At 29.6% G+C, this 18,376-nt stretch overlaps 1 protein-coding gene across 4 annotated transcripts in view; it reads left to right on the top strand.

Annotated features, from left to right (window-relative positions):
* Positions 1 to 18,376, top strand: part of LOC106688273 (homeobox protein caupolican) — a 225,909-nt gene that overhangs the window by 140,854 nt on the left and 66,679 nt on the right. For all 4 annotated transcript variants that reach the window (XM_067048177.1, XM_067048176.1, XM_014432665.3 and 1 more), the window contains exon 4: positions 17,317 to 17,432. In XM_067048177.1, the coding sequence (XP_066904278.1) occupies positions 17,317 to 17,432 (116 nt within the window). The remainder of the gene's footprint in view (positions 1 to 17,316; positions 17,433 to 18,376) is intronic.

The raw sequence follows: 18,376 nt of genomic DNA, 5'->3' as shown, positions 1-18,376 counted from the left end.
ATATTTCTATACTTACTGTAGTTATTATCTTATGGTTGTTATCTTGTTTTGTTTTTAGCCCTGAAGAAGGCTAGAAACTCTAGCCGAAACGTCGGCACATTAAAATAAGTTAGTCATACTTATTTGTGTTTCATTGACCGCACCCCCAACCATCTTCTCCTCATTAATTCAATATTATATTGTCGGGCGTTATAAATTATATTAAGATTGTATAAATTATATACAATACGATATATATACGATTGTATAAATTATATAAGACTGTATAAATTATATCAGCGATATTAAATAATTATATGGCCCATATTTTTTTTTTATGAATTTTTTCTACTCATTTCTTTTTACTTTATCCATAACATGTAATTATTACTATAAATTTAATGGTGAAGCTTAGTGCCTCTGTAACATATGTCATAGATTATCATGCATCCAATCTTACTTTTTTTTCATATTTCCCCTAAACATATTTTCATTCTTTTGTGATTAGTTAGTTTTTTATTACTTCAGCTCTGGTCAGTTCTTACTTTTTAAATTTTTATGTCCATTCATTAATAAACTTATATATAATTATGTTAATCAAGAATAACACCTCAGCTTAATCTATTAAATTATTTCAAGAAGAAAAATAAAAATGAGACTCAGGTAATAACTTGAAATTCATAGTTATTAAATATCTTTGGCAACATTATTTTTAAAAGAATAACTTTAATCAAATAAATTTATCAATCAAAATTGTCAGAATATAACTCAAATAAGGCCAAAAAAATATATACATGATTCAATATAAATAACAGAAAGATATTAATCTAACGTAATTGATTTATTTAAACAGTGTACTTAAATCATTTATCGAGCTATGAAATAATGTGTCTTTAAATTATTTCTCAAATATTACGAAAATTACTTATCATTTTACATAAAATTTATTTATTTGTATAATGTATTAAAAAAAATATGCCATATTAACTATATAAAATACTGGTTTACTTCTTGTATCCAACCATATTTTTAAAATATATAAACGTATAATAATCAATTAGATTCACTGATACGCATTACAATATATAATAAATGGAAGGAATATGGATAATAATGTTGGAAATATCGAAGCTAAACATCACCCTGAAAGATACAAGAAAGAGAAATATCGATCTTGGTTGAAGGGCTGACTGATTGAACGGTGTCAAGGGGTGGTTTACCCATGGGATAGCAGGGGCAGATTGAAAAATGCAGTATATATTCATTTGGGGGGCGGCGCACACATCTGATTATTTGGTCCATTTATCTCGGGATTAATATGGCACACCTTCCTTATCAAATCAGCAACAGGCTCTTCTACCTCCCCTCCAAATTGTCTTTTCATTTCATTGGTTTACCACCTCATTTATTTCCCCTTTCCTCCTTCAGAATTAGGGGGCTTAATGATCCTTATCCATCCTTCCTTGCCCTCTCTTCGGCATTTCATTATTTGATAAAATAATCGTTCCCTCTCATCTTTGAATTAGTCTTTATAATTAGTTCAATTTAATGTTTTAAAACTTTATTTTTGTAACAATCGTTTTAAAATGCGATAGAAAATGAATCACAAGCAAGTGCTAATGTTCACGATAATCATTATTTATTTATTTAAAAAAACAAAATATTTTTTTTGTTGTAGTTGATTGTTTAAATTTATCGGTTTTTTTTTACCTTGAGAGTTAGAATCACTGGTTTTCATGAGTATAACGGTTATGATTTATTTATTATATCCACAAACTCTGCAGCTAGATTTTTTTAGAATTAATTGTGCATTTTTCTTCCTCTATTTTATATATTCTCTACTTTGTTACAATTCTAACGTTTTGTGCCCAATTAATTCTAATTTCAAAAAGGTGCTTGAAAAAGTGAATATTAGATATTTTTAATTATCCATAAATATTTAAACATTGATTGCTTTCTTCAATTTAGAAAATCATTTTATTACGTTTGCTAGGTATTCGTTAGAATATGTTGTTTTTTATAAATGAAGAGCTCACTTTGGAAAGATTAAAACTATAGAATTTTCATTATAAAAAATTGTTTCTGGCCTTATCGTACTGGATAATTTCTATCTTCTATCATCAGTTTAATCTCTTAACGAAGGTTATCATGTGCTAAACTTAAAATACCATAAAAATATACAAAAAAAACTATTTATATTTATATTAAATTTTTAAGGCATAATAAAAGTATTATTTTTTTGTATATATATGAATGATTGACTGTACTATTTCAAATTATGAAGAGGATAATCCGGGTGCGGTCAACAGAAAAAAAATAGTTAAAAACAATTTATTTGCCGACGATTAGCTCCACTTAGCATCAGAGCTGTTCCAGTTTATATCGAAACAGTTTAACAAAGTAAATCAAATATAAAAAAATAATGAAGTAATAAGCTATAAGTATAAATAAAGAAGAATACATTGAAGTATTAGATATGAAACGACTGTTTTGATATCTCTATCTATAGATGGAACAGCACTGATGAAGCTCTGTAAATAAGGACGAAACGTCCCCGTCCATCTTTTTCATAATAATAGTTTTTGCTTTGATGCTGGAAATGGAAAAATGATTCACAATTAAAACAATGAATTGATTAACTTGGGATAAGAATGTGACAAACAAAAATTTTGAAAACAACAATAATTTAGTGCGCAAAGCTTTTTTGTCTAAGAAGTTATTTATTGTTATATCCAACACCATTATTCCATCATACTAATATTGCACTAAGCCCTTCAATTCATTTAATTTAAAACCGTTTATTAAGTTATTATATCTATGTTATTTTTTGAAAGATCATTGAGTGACAGTGAGTAGTAATTAAAAGGAAATTGGTCCGGGTGCGGTCAAAAAGTAGACTCAAGAGCCAACGTTTCGCTTCACATTTCTGGGCTTCATCAGGGCTAAGAAATATACAAAAGACTAAAATATATTAACAGTGCTAGAGAATAAGATGAACTAAAGCAAACTATGGTGGGGCTTAAAAAATTCTAAATATTATATAAAAATGAACAAAGTAAATAAAATAAAATAGCATAAAGAAGCAATAAGTGATAAGTATAAATAAAAAAGAACTTATTTTTAAAGTTTGTATCGAGTATATGAAGGCTGTATTTTGAACACTATCAGAAAAAAAAAACAGTTGTAGGAGGTGAAGCAATATCTTATAAGCTATAAGTTTCCTGTTCCTCTTCCTGTAAAGGTTGGCAAAGCGTGGAAGACGGTAAAGAAGAAGAAGAAGAAGGGGACTATAGAGAGAGAGGCTCGATAAATCTGTATTATATATACCCTAGAGGCGGGACTGCTCCAATCCACCCCGAATCTGTATTCAATATCCACCCCTTTGCCGCTAAATCACCGCTCCCTCCCTCCCTCCCTCACTCCTACTACCCTTCAGTCGATAAACATAAAATTAGCTTTATATATATCCACTCTCTGCGACATACCTGTAACTATCATAGGAAAATCATTGGAAAGGTTTATTTATTGTTCTTTTTATGCCAGTAATAAATCTGACATGAAGGAAGTATTCATAAGTAGTGATCGGAAGTGCGATTCTTTTAACTAAACTATTCACTCCATGGTCGATTCTTTACCAGAACCATTCATTGATTGATTCTTTTTCCTTAGAGCTTTTATCTGATATTATAAAAAACAATAAAGTTTATAGTTTCTCGGGCAAAAACCTTTTTTCTTTTTTTTTTTAAACAAATAAATACATTTTGTAAAATTTCAATCCTCATTACATATATTATAATATGAACTTTATTGAAAAAAAATATATTTTGATAATTTCTAATGGATTTTTGATACATAAATCAGAATAAAAATGTATTATCAATTTGGAATCAAGGTTACATGAAAACTTGTTCAACAGAATTTATTTACTACAGTTCCAACTTAAATTGAAGTGTTCCTTCTAAAATCCTAATTAACATTTCTACAAATTCATCACGGATAAGAAAAAAAAAGAAAGTTTTTTCTTTGACCAAAGTAACAATTTTCAGATTTAGTGCATATTTTTTTACGCTGACGTCCAATTTCATAGTTAGAATAATATATATATTTTTTAAATTAAATGACAAATTACCATTGTGGCTAAGTTCAGTGTTGCCAGTATTAATAATAAGGCTTAGCAAAGCCCGTAAAAATCACAACCATTGAAGTCAGATTTTACAAAATCTGCCCATCTACGTTTCGGTCTAAACCTGGGAGGTTCAGCTCTTACTTTTTGTGATGTTTCTGTTATCCCTAATACAGCAAATACTCTTACCGAGAAGAGGTCGCTTAGTTATCTTTTACCTCATCGCAGCTATATATTTACTGGAAAGAACTAATTAGTCAGATATTTTGTTGCTTGTAATTAGTGATTTAAACGACAGATATTAGTTTCCTTAACAGCTTTATAGGTAAATCTACTCTTTTATATTTAAACTCATCAGTAATTTCTGAATACTTCCAGGTCCCTTAATTTTTTTTTTCATATCAATCAACAGTTTTATATCAGAATTTACCATGAATTCGACTTATCAACTTCTTTGGTATAGCTACGGATATTATCAAATGCAAAAATATGAGTTATGTAAAATATATACAGCTTAGTTTAATTATAAATTTTGAAACTCTATTGGCACTCCCCTTTGCAATATGTGCCATTCTAATCCCTTCTGTCACTATTGAAATAAGGGCGGTTCATTCTTGTAGCATATGGCTCGGCGCGCATTCTCCAATTCCCTAGATGATTACCACATGCTGCACTATTGTGCTGAGTACAGGTTCTTTATGATTCCTTCATATTTACGATTTTATTACATGCCAATATTATTATTCATTATGATAATAAATGAGAAATAATTAAATGGATTATTAATATAATACTTCCAATCCGCTCATATATTTCTAAATTTATGATACTATTCTTCAGGCCGCTTATCATAAATAAATTTTATTTGTTTATAAATATGAACCATTAATAAAAAAATATGACGCCTGGGCGAGAGATATCTAACGACTCGATAATAATAGGAACAATGGCCAGAGGGGCACATCTATTAATAACTTAAATATGATTTAGGCGGTTTTCTAAATATGAAATTGATATCCAGTGCCAAAGCGTCCCGTTTAAAGAGCGATAAATATGAATTATTGAGGGTTATGGTTTATTACCTTAACGACAATAGGGATCGAGTTATTATTTATCTATCCCACTAACTCAACTCCAAAAATTTATACATATTTATCAAAATGATCTTTAACTCATCGGAATTATATTAACGAGACAGGAAAAATAGACACCTGTCTTCATGAATTATAATGAATGCTGCTTCACTGATAAAATTAGGCTGTGCACAAAAGCCACCGGCTGTGTATAATGCATAGGTGCTCCATCACGTTGAATCGGAAATTCACTTAATCACCGTACAGAGAGCTTGTTCAAATTACAATATTTAATTTAAAATCTCTTAAGGTTTCGTAAATGATGTATATATTTTAAATTTAATTTTTATTTATTTAATTCTTATTTGAGTGACTATAATGACGTAGCAACATCATTTTTTAAAAATTTAATTCAATATTCTTATGAAAATTAAAAATGTTTTTAAAAATCTTTTTTCTGTCTACTAATTATTTCATCTACGATAATTAATTTTAGTTTCATTTGTGTATTTTTTCCCTTTAATATTTTTATCTAAGTACAATATTTTTTACAATTAGAAAAATCTGCCTAATTTTTTTTTAATATTGGAAGAATAATAGTTGACCGTACGATATTCAAGATGGTCCGAGTTCCTTCTAGAAACATACAAAAATAGTAGAAAACATTTTATTAGTAAATAACAGTAATAATTTTTAAAACCATTAGGATTCAGCCCTGAAAAGTGGGATGAAGTGTAACTAATATATAATTTTCTATCATTATACTTTTTTTGGTCACCTCCAGGACGACCTTCCTTCATTTTATTTTTTGTTAAATAATGAGTATGAGTTTGTCGTTAAACGGCGTCTCTAAACAATTTTTGTTTTCGAAATTCTAGAACTGACTTATATGTAAATCTGTTTCACCATTTTTGTATCACAAAATTTATATTTCGAAAATAAGTAAAGTTTCATGAAAAAATAATGTTAATTTTTAAATATCTACATAATTATTGAACCTTTTTGAAAAAATAATTTTGCTCTTTAAAAACTAAATATTTTTATTTAAATAGAGAATAAATAATTATTCATTGGAAAAATATTAATGAGACACGTGTTAAATGAAGGTTTTGTATTAATACTGGGAATTATTATTATTATTTTTTTAACTAACTTAAATTAAAATTAAAATATAGAATAGCTTGAATTACAAAAGTTTTCATAAATGTACTGTTGATAATATTTCTGGTGATAAAACCCTTATACAAAAAAGTATGATAGAAATATAAAAATTGAAAAAAAAAATACTGAAACTTACATTGTTCTCTTTATTTATCCAATTCTGAATTATTATAAAATTAATATTAAGAAAAAAAAGATGATTTTATGGAGCTAATCTTTATGTCAACTGAAAGACTCCAATAATTAATATTGCATCATAGATTAATATTAATTAATGAGTCATTTGAGAGAAAAAGGTGGTAACTAACATTTTTTTCGATTTGAAACTTTTAGCTTCATCAGATTCTTTAGGGCTAATTTCAAAGATTTTAGAAATAATTTTTAGGATGTTTTGTATTTTCAAAGAAATGATTATTGTCAAAAAGTCACTTCTTTAGGGTAAAACATTGTAACTAACAAAGACTTGAGATTTTCGAAAGTTTTCATTTGTTTCAGTATCATGTTTTATGACCTAGATCCTCAAATATTGATATATTGAAAATTGATATTTTAATATTTATAAGAAATAAATAATGTTGGCTGACAAACAATTGAAAATTCCAAACATTCTTTTAATATTCTCAAACACATGAAATATTTATTAACTTATCGAAAAAAAACACATGAATAATTAATTAATCAAACTAATTTATTCATAATATCATCAACGAATTAGATTATTCAATTAACACGTGCACCTGCTGATGTCGAACAAGTTCAGTGTCAAATATTCAATGTCCTAAAACTCACTAATCAACATTTTTTAAAAAATTGTATTGTGTAATGCTACATTCTGTCATATATTTACAGACAATGAAAATAGAAATCAGAGAGTATATTCATACCATATTAACCGAGATATAAATTAAATTATAAACAAATAATGAATAGAAAATTAAAGAATGAAAAAAAAAATATATATATATAAACCAACAAATAAAATTAAATATAAAGTAAAATAAAACCCAATATTTTGAAGATAGAAAGAATGTATTCCTAGAGAGGGGACTAAAGTATTAAAAGTGGCAATTTCCACAGCAGCCAGTTCCATTTTGTGAAAATTAAGAAAGGTACACAAGAAAATAATGGGCGGTTGAACTCAATAAATGCGGTCCCTTTGTATCATTGAACTAATCAGCGGTACTCAATTGGCAATTAGTTTTGACTCATGGTCCGACTCACCCCTCGCTCAATTACTGACGTGAATTCTTTCTAAAAATCTTTTTGAACTTAATTTTTTTTATTTAAAAACAAATTTGATCCTTTTTTTCCTTACAAACCTTCCAACGTTTCGACCCTCAGGTCATTCTCAAGGAAACCTTCATTTTGATGTCATTTTCTTTTTTAAAATCTTTAAAATGCAGGCTAATTGCCTTTATCCCATATAACTTTTTCTATATAATTCCTTCTTAAATTTAAAACTTTTACAATCCACTTCTCTTCTTTCTTTCATTTACATTTGCAATGCTTAATTTTTTTAAGTCGTTGAATGATTCTTAGAGAAGGTAATTATTAATAAATTAAGTCGTTTACGAGGTTGCTTTAATTTTCTTAAAAGATAATTTTATTTTTAAAAAAGATTTCAATAGAAAGCTATAGAGCCTCTATAATTATATTCGGCCTTAAAAAAAAAAATAATTCCGACCCATTAAGCAAAGTAATATGTATAATTATATATTAAGAATAATTTTTGTAAAACATACCTTTTGCAAGATTTTCTTTTTAAATTTTACACATTATGCTCTTTTTAATACTAAGACATTAACATAAAAGCCGTTATGTTTAATACTAAAACATAACAACATAGAACCAATACTAAAACATGCACTTTTTTTTGTATGATTACTGATTGAAAAATGATATTTGATTAAAACATATGAAAGAATAGTTTCTAATAATACAAAATAAACCTTTTTTTTTTTTTCATAAATAGACTTCCATATTTATTTTATACTCAAGATATTATAACTACATAAGTATTTAAATTAGACATTTAATTTATCATTTAAAAATGATAGATATGATAATGTTTAGATAGATTTCGAAAGTTACAAATTTAATTTTGAATATAAGATAATAAAATTAAGTGTTTTATAGCTAAGAATTTATTGTTGCAATAATATCGACTTTATAACTTAACAGCTCATAATTATGAGTTTTATGTTTAATAGTGAATCTGAATTTTCTGTGGTGTATTAAATATCTTATTAGTTGTTATGAAATTAAAATTTATAAGAATATTTCATTACATTATTTTTTTTTATCTCTGAATTTGTGCTTCCGTGAAATATAAAACCTTTGTATATATATTAAATGAAACATATATTCAAAGAAGAGGTCTATATTTTATCAGTAAATTGAACGCTATAAATATAATACTTGTAAGTGTTTGAGGACTAATAAATCGGGGGCTTAGAGACTATTACTTGGGATTGTAAAGATGTGTCTCCTGTTACGCTGTTGTTTTTTATTATTGATACAGTTTCCTGAAACTTGAAATAAATAATTTTCAGACATAGGTCTTATTGGATAATTTAACGGAAAATTTAAAAAAAAAAGAACATGTGGTTACGTTCGTGTGTCAAGCCCTCAAATATTTTTATTTGTTCCGAATTGGACGTAAATCACTTACTTAATACCGGTATACTTAATTTAAGGATAATGAAGTCTTTTAGTTGAAGCTTTCTGACATCACTTTATAAACAGTTCATTTGAATTCTAATGACATTGAATTTTAATTTGAAAACTTAGTGACATTCTTAATGAAAACAAAAGTAAATATACTGTATTATTTCTTTAATACAACCGATTTAAACTCAAAATATTTGACAAGCACCTCTTCACAAGCTCATTGATTCAACTTTGTTAAGAATGAACCACGAAACACATATTCAATGTATCTGGAAAATATTAGACCCAATAGGACTCTTGACTTTTTAAAATTTATTATTTTTAACGAGTGAAACAGCACCTAGGAAATTTAAATTACTGGTCCGTATGACCTTTTCGGAGAAGAATTTATTTGCTAATTGGACTAACGTTTTCTGAAACAAGGGAGGATAAATCTAGTAAGGAGTTGAGATGCCTTTAGAGATAATTGAATTATATATGTTGCTTACCTAAGGGAAGCTAATGGTGAGCGAGTTGCGAGTTATAAAGAGCGGTAGATTGTGCGGCTAGAAGATGCGGCAGATAAAGCTTACCATTTATGTAGGGCCTCCTTGTAACTCTTCAAGATTACAACTATGTCATAATTCTGAATTAGCAAGGGGAGGATGTGCTGCCTCGGGCATAAATTGTCTCCGTAGAAGTCTTCAGTATTCTGTAGTGGAAGCTCTCAAGATGTTCTGCCCTTTCTCTTATTACTTCTGCCTTGCGCTTCCTGTGTTCTGTTGGATCTTCCCTTTTAAAGCATCGAAGGACCTTACTAATATATTTTATATTTAAATGAAGGAGGAAACCTTAAAAAGATGGAATAGAGATGAGTAAAACTCTTACGTGCAATGAGTAGTTTTAACTAATAATTACGGTTTAAAAAATACATAAATAATATAATATTTATAAAATTGGACAATTCTTTTTTTTTTTAATTTTAGACAAACCTAGCCTTATCAAAAAAAAGAAAAATCTACTCATACTATTAAAAAAAATTACAAGTTACTAGTGACAGTATTATGTTTTCAATGATCAACTACTCCTTTTAATAACGTACTGCTCATACTTAAAAATCCAATAATTCATAACAGAAATACTTTTATTATTGATTTTTCATTATATTTTTGTTATATGTTTTTTTAGTTATATTTTATAATGTTTTCAGATTGTGGTAAAGTTTTAATTAATATACTTGAGAATGGCCTTAAGTTGTGTTGTAATATCGGAATAAAATATGTAACATGGAATACCCATTTTTTATTTATTGAAATTTACAACTGTATTACATAAATTTATACGTACCTTAGTAAATGTTATTGGGAATCTACCATTATTAGGGTCGAGCTCTAATAACAGTAGGGTAGGAGGTCTCGAAGCTATCTCCTTTTTAAGGAGAGGAGGATTAAATTTTTTTTAAGCTGTTAAACCTTTTGATAATTAAGAAAACTTTTTTATAATAATTCATAATAAAGAAACTTATAATAATTTGACTTTGTTGGATACGAATTTTTCACTATCACTAGTTACGCGTTATTTTATTCTTTTCTTTTTTTGTCTTTGGTACTAATTTTTCATTAAATTTTTTTTACCTAATAAAAAAAATAGAAATGAAAACTGGTAATTATTTTCAATTAAAATGGCCCCATACATTTTATAATTAATTCTCTAAAAAGAAGAAAACTAACTTAAATAAAATCGATAGGAGGTTAAAAAAAAAATTGAAAAATTAAATATATAAAAAACTAATATCAAATGATTTTTGCCAAAATAGACTAAAACCGAAAAATAAAAATAAACTTTCGGTAATTAAATATAACAAAATTACCAATTTTATGTTGCGTAGTTTATATCAATTTAAATTTTCTGTAGTTTCTAGATATGTCCCGTTTAGCTCTGTATGCTTCTTTTTTAAAAATAATCTATGTGGACTGATCAGTATGCTGTGTGATTCAGTAACTCAACTCAGTGACCAGGTTGTGGTAATTTTTTCCACTTTTTTTCTGGACCTTATGGGACGAATTTGAAGTATGTGGTCGAATCTTTGTTCAATTGTATTTTACAAAACAGAAACGTATTAAAATTAATGTTTATGCCATACAAACAAAACTATATATAAAAAATTAATGTATACTTATATTATTATTATGTTATTATACATATACTTTTATTATTAATATAGAATTCAGCCAATCCTTAGTTAAATTTTATTCCGAGCCGGTAGAATACCGCTGGACTCAAATCTGGCTAATCCATCTGCCGCCAAGTGACACTAATGCCCGTACTTACTTATGCAAATGAGAGTTATGTTTTTTACATATGACCTCAAAAAACCCAGTCCTCTGCGAGGCTCGAATCAAGCTGTTATGATATATTTAAATCCACGTGAGGGTCCGTTAAGTCACAGCGTGTTGGAACTTAACCTCACTAAACAGCATTAATAACTCTTCGTAACGTGTTTGCATTACGGATTTATTTTTTCATTAGTGATTTATTCGTTTATTATTTATTCTTACGGTTTCTTGAGAGAAAAGATGTATCTGAGAGATGAATTGAACGAGTGAATGAATTTTATGGAGTTACACTGAATTTATACTGTAGTTAGTAGAAACCTTTTCTATGGTATATTATTTCCACGAGTTTTTGAAAACTAGTGATGGATTAGATATAGATATTTATATAGATTATAAATCGATTAAATTGTGCTGAATATACTTTGCAATAAAAAATATAGTATAATTAAGAATCAATGTTCTACTTAAATGTATCTATTTAATTAATAACACTTTATTTATATAAATGTATTCCCTAATGTAAGGAATATTGCTTTTCCTGCGATAAATAACACAGAAAGAAGTCCAAATTGAAATATGAAAGGACATTGTGGTCTTGTTATTTGGGGAAAAACTGTAGGGATCAATGGAAAGAGCGTAACTGATGAGGAAATAATTGAGCAATCCTGAGGGTGGTTGTAGGGGCTGGGCCAACCCTCATTTAGGGGGATCACCTGAGCCCCCAAAAGGCCCCACAAAACCACCCCCACAGGCCATTATATATCCATAAATCCCGCCTGTGGCCCATTCTTCTACGGTTAGTGTCACCACAGTTGTCCTTAGCTCTAATACTGCCCATTTCCCACTGATTGGAATATTGGTTTTGCCTTTTAATGGTTGGGTTCCATGTCCTAATTACTTCATAAATGTTTTCTTAATTTATGATTATAGTGAAAATTTTGTATGAGAGCTGAATACATCGTATACAAATATATTCAAATATATAAAATATAAACATATATACAATCTTATGACGTGTGATACTATGAAGTGAAACGTCCATATAACGAGTCTCTGGGTTTTTTTAATGTAATTATTATAAATAAATAATTTTACTAAAAAGGAAATAGTTATATCGAGGTTTAAACATTATTTTTTAATCTCTCTATAACGAATTATATTGAATTCAAACTATAATTTCATATATGTGTTATACGAATAATGTGTTGTATGACAAATTATAAACACACCGTAATTGTGCTTAAAAATCGACAGCGAGTTGTTGAGATTTCCTTGATGAATTAGAAGCTTTCAAAGTCTTCTTAAATTCTTTTACATTATTATTGCATCCATTTTAAAACATCCATTTACATATTTAAAATTTTCTTTATTTTTTTTCAATATTGTGGCTAACTAACTTCTTAGGATACCTAATTCTTTTACATTGTTAGTTTTTTCATCGTTTGGTTGTCTTCAACCCTTTTCATAATTTTACCTTTTTTTTCACCCCATTTATGAAGTAATTGTAAATGGGATGAAAAATATAGCTATAGGTTATCACTATAGCTAGAGTGTAAAGGTAGAGTTTTCATTCCATAGGGCCACCATGAAATAAAAGTGAATTCGCACAGGCTGAAATTGGACCAATGCTGTTGCAGTTGCGAACTTGCTTAATCGTCTGCAGCGGCATCAGAATTTTATGCTGAACCTCAATCGAACAAGGCCATTTTCTACTAAGTGACACAAAATTGTGTGGAAATTTTAGGTTTGCCCCCTCCCCATTTATAGCAACGGTTATAGCAACGCTTCGAAATTGAAAATTAGATAGAAGGAAATATATACACAACTATATTAAATCTTCATATGAATGATTCATTTAGACTAGAATCCTTCCGAACTGACATTTTAAGATTGATAACAGGAAATCCCGCATACGTATACAACAAAACTTTAGATACCGTTTAAGGTGGCTAAACACGTATACCAAGCCTACATACAAAATCTTTTTTATTCAAGCAAGCTTGTACAAAAACGTTACTTCTTCACCATCCATCAATTATTCAATGCATAGGTGCTTTATCCCTCCTTTCATTATAATCTACAAATAAATCTCACCAGACTGACAAAAGAAAGATTTAACTCAATTAGAGGTTGAATAAATGAAAAATGCCATTCACAATTTACTGTACTCAAATCATGGCAGAGGTCCTGTAAAAAATAAGTTATTGCAAGGAGAAAACATTGATTATATTTTAATTTTTTATAAAACTTTTCTATTTAATAAATTAATAATAATCGTTTGTTTTTGCAAGCTGTGGAACAAGATAAAGTTTTTTTTGCAGTGATCAGTGTTAACAAATAAGCTCTTTTTATTTAATTTTCGCACAATATATGGACTTAACAGATAAATTCAATTATATATGTAGATGTATGAAATAGCCTCAGATTAGAACTAGGCCACCATTAGGAGCCCAACATTCCTTGGCTAAGCGAGCTTCGGGGACCAGGTTTATCCTGCTCTGCCATTTCTCACGGCTGGTCGGTTTCGAAATAACGAGCGAAAGTTTTGGCGGAGGAAAAATGTAGCTGATTACGGGGAATATGATTGGAGCATTAGGTGACTGGTGTGTCCCATGTCACTGGAAGGTTAACATCGCTAACGATCTGGCTCAATAAGACTCTATCATTGGAAGCAGTTAGATCTAACGGCGGCCCGCTTAGTTCTCCAAATAGCGGCAATCTAACAGCCTCGCTTCGTCGGCATCACGAGCGTTTAAACTCTCTTTTAAAGATCCAATCCGATTCTGTAAAGGAAAGTTTGGCTGGCTGTTATCTGTATTTATGAGCTTTTATCTTCAGTAATCACCTTTTTTTATTATAATAGACTTATCTATTTTAAAGTTAATATATATATTAATTAATATGTACTTATTAGTGTATAAGCGTTAATGTCATAACAAGCAGTTTTTTTTTTCACTGGAAAAATATCCAAGCCTTACAAACTAATCAATTCAGATTTGCACCGTAGTTCTTTTATGCAACAATGAGTAGAATTAAAAAAGAAAAAAATAGAAAAATAAACAAATCTTTCAAATGATTGTTTAGAATTTTTCTTTACCATCTGAAGGACTCTAAGAATTTGCGTGTCAATTTATTAAAATTTGCATAGCCAGACCATGTCACAGAATAATGTGATCATGCATTATGGCTACTGAATTTCAGTACTTATCATGTTTCGGGTAATTCATAGGTTGGCGAGCTATGTATCTTCATAAAATTATAATATTTTAACCCTCATTGGTTACATATATATTATTTTACATGACTATCGAGTTAATTTTACAATGGCAACGAGATATTTGTTTCTGCCTTGCATTAGCATTAAATGAGTAGATAGATAAAACTATTTGTGAATGTATAATTTAGTAATGATATTCCTTACTTTGCGCAACCAAAAATGTTTCTTGTACATTATTATTCAATTAGTATTATTACCGCAATACAAGACCAGGTTATAACAACAAGGGTTGTCCTCAAAGAGAATCTCATAATAAATAAATGTCCCTGCATGAAGTCTCATGAGTCTATTCAGTATGTCTTCGTTGGTATACCGAGCTGAAGTGACTCTATCCAACTCCCGAAGACAATACATCCTATTCCAAGTTTTTGAATTAAAAACATACTTATATCCTTGATCTCCTCACTCTATAACCATCCATCCATTCATTAACCAGATCCTAAACAATAGCTTTTTATATGCCCTCCCATAGGACCGTCTCCTTTTCAAATCCTTCGTGCAACCTCCTTCTGGAATTCTCTCCCTATCTCCATTCATCAATCCTCATCCATCCTTTCCTTTAAACATCTATTCCTTTCCCTACTTTTTCTCTTTCTTTCACTGGCACAACAGGCGCATGAAGCTGTCCTTGGCCTGCTCAACGGCCGCCAACCATCTTTCTTCATCTTCTGTAAGGGTAACTAGGATCCTCAATTATCGCAGTTCCCGCCCCACATCATCCCTCCATCGGCCCTTCGGCCTACCACGTTGGCGCACACCATCCGTAACGTAACTGTACAGTTTATGAGCCACTTTTTCCTCGCTCATCCTCATTACATGGCTAAGCCATTTAAGTCTCTGTATCCTTATGTAAGAGGAGATGCTACATTCCTTATAGAGCCCAAACAGTTCATCATTTTTCCTTCTTCGCCAATTACCATTCTCACATACGGGCCCTATGATTCTCCTCAGAATTACTATTTCTAACCTGTCTAGCAGGTAAATGCTTTTATTACTCAGGGCCCACGGTTCTCCACCGTATGTCACGATAATCATCTTACCGTATATCAACGTTTTGTACTTGACGAACATGGTGGTATGGCTAACAAGTTTACTTTTGATTAGCCTTATCATGGAGAAATAGGCTCTATTTCCAGCAGCAATTCTGCTTTTAACTTCTTCATCCTGGTTCTCATTGATAATAGAGCCAAGGTAAGAAAAACTTCTTACCACTTCGAAATAGTAGGAGCCCATTACAATGCGACTTTGTCACTGGTCCAGAGGCTTCTTACCCAACAGCATGATCTTGGTTTTTCCCTCATTAATAGGCAGGCCCATCCTTTTTGCTTCGACATCCATCGTTTCGAAAGCAGTCCTAATGCTCTGCAGCAATCTACCGATGATGACGACGTTGTCTGCAGAGGCCAGAACTTAGGTCATCTTTGTAAATAATGTTCCTTCCTGCTCTATTTATGATTGCTTGTAGAGCGATATTAAACAGGAGAGGAGCTATTGGGTCACCCTGTTTTAAACCATATTCCACTTTAAAAGGCTCTGATAATCCACAGGATTTTACTTGGCAGGTTGTGCTCACCCTTGTGCATTTTACTAATCGGGTGTGTTTACTAGGAAGTCCCAGTTTATGCATGGCCACTATAAGCTCACTCCTTACCATTGTATCGTAGGCAGCCCGAAAATCAATGAACAGTATTCAAGTCGTCTGCTGATATTCCTTCATTTTCTCAGAGATTATTCCTTCCCCTACTACCAAACCTCCGCATCATTGTGCGCCATTATTGAATACTGTATTTCAACATGTACACTGAAACTTTTAAATGTCTGCCAGATAATTGACTTTAATTTGTGAATAATGTATAAATTACTTTTACACTCATTCATACGTTTATGAGACCAACGGATGTGAAATATTTGCTGGAACTGACTATTAAATCATTATTATTATATGTAATGTTGTTCCTAATACTTACTTTATAAATTACTGATAAGCAAGTTACTAAAGTAACTAGGCGAAGTCTAAAGAGGAGTTGTATTGGCGTGAATTTGAATTTATTATATTATTACATAAATTTAATTTTCTTTGTCTTGTACATAAACTATTTATTATTGATTTTTTTATTATATGATCAATTTGATTTTATACTTCTTTGATATTGATTCATATTATTATTTATATAAATCATAATGTTAATTTATTTTATTTATATATTTCCTTATCATTATTATTTTGAATTTACTTTTAATTCAGTGAGTACTATATTTATCATTTACCTTTTTTCCTTCTTCCATATCTATACATATTGTATGATTGAATATTTGGACAATATTACTTCATGCCCTCAATTTTTGGTGAATTCTTTTCAATAAAAATTTCAAAAAAAAAGTTGGTTGAGGGACCTGATATGACATAGTTCTGTTGAATTTTTTAAGAGAGTGCATCACCGTGTGCTATCTCTCTTTTGCCTACATTTGCTAAGTTAAAAATAATCCATCCCATTTGCTTACTGTGTGTATTTTTAAAGGTTTCAAAGTTTGGTGTATTAGACAACAATGGTTAAAGTTCAACTATTAATCAATTAATCGTCGAACTAAAACATGATTTCTTATAATTATACTCCATTAAAATACTATCTAATATAATTAGTTATAGTTTACGTATGATTATATTTTGTTTCGTACTAAACAGATCTGTAACTTATTTCATTTTTTTTCATTCTATAGAGTACTCCGTATGGCTTGAAAGACGGCACTACGGGTACAGAGATGTCTCCTTGGGCTGGAGGCCTTCAACCTTCTTCAGGTTACTACCCTTATGACCCAACCCTTGCAGCTTATGGGTAAGTAATAAATACTTTATTACTAAAATTAATACTGTGGGAAAAAAAGATATATTTTCAGAGTTTAATATTCTTAGAGATAGATTTATAAAAAAAATAAAATGATATTAATGTCCCAAAAATCATATTAATCCTGTTTTTATTTATGAAAAGTTTAGTAAGAATTTGAGAACTGAATGAGATATAACATTAGGGCTAATTTCTTATATCAAACTTTAGGCATGGCAAAGCTCTTGAAAATAAAAATATGATTATGTCACAGCTTTAATGATTTTCCAAATGATAGAAAAAAATTATGGGGATGAGATGAAATATTAATACGATAATAATAATGAAACATTTGTTGAATAAATATAAAAATATCTTATCACAGTTCCAGCGTATTATACTTTTTACATTAGGCATAGTGTTAATAGTCTTTTAAAATAATTCATAAGTTTATAATGAATAACATTCCACTGTCATCTTATCACAGATGGATTGTTTAAGTTACGAAAAAAGCACTTAGCTACGAAGGCAACGACTGTCGATCCGTTTCCGGCTGATAACATTTAAATTAGTTGAGAGAACCAACGTGGAGTCATTCTTGGTATTTCCTGTTTTCTTGAACTTCGATGCTCACTTGCACCGAACGGACATCACCTTGTTCGAAAAATAAATTTTGAGGGAGGAGTCATTAGGTATTCATTCTTTTGCACTTCTGTTCTAGACTGACGCACCACCATACAATTTAGCCATAGATCCTATTTTATGTAAATTACTTGCACCTTTTGATATTTATTAGTTTGTTTATAACACAGCAACATCCAAGGATTGTTTACAAACAGTAAATTACGGCCTTTAATCCCGTTTGAAATGAAGCTTATTAAATCAATCGATTTTTCCCTATTGTTTGATTCCTCAGTTTAATCATTTTTACTACAGTTGTTTTAAAGTCAACGCTC

The sequence above is a fragment of the Halyomorpha halys genome, unplaced genomic scaffold, assembly GCF_000696795.3.
Source record: "Halyomorpha halys isolate HHAL.00 unplaced genomic scaffold, Hhal_1.1 Scaffold1096.1, whole genome shotgun sequence".
Taxonomy (NCBI): domain Eukaryota; kingdom Metazoa; phylum Arthropoda; class Insecta; order Hemiptera; family Pentatomidae; genus Halyomorpha; species Halyomorpha halys.
The sequence above is the reverse complement of the archived record's forward strand: the minus strand, read 5'-3'. Positions and strand labels throughout refer to the sequence as shown.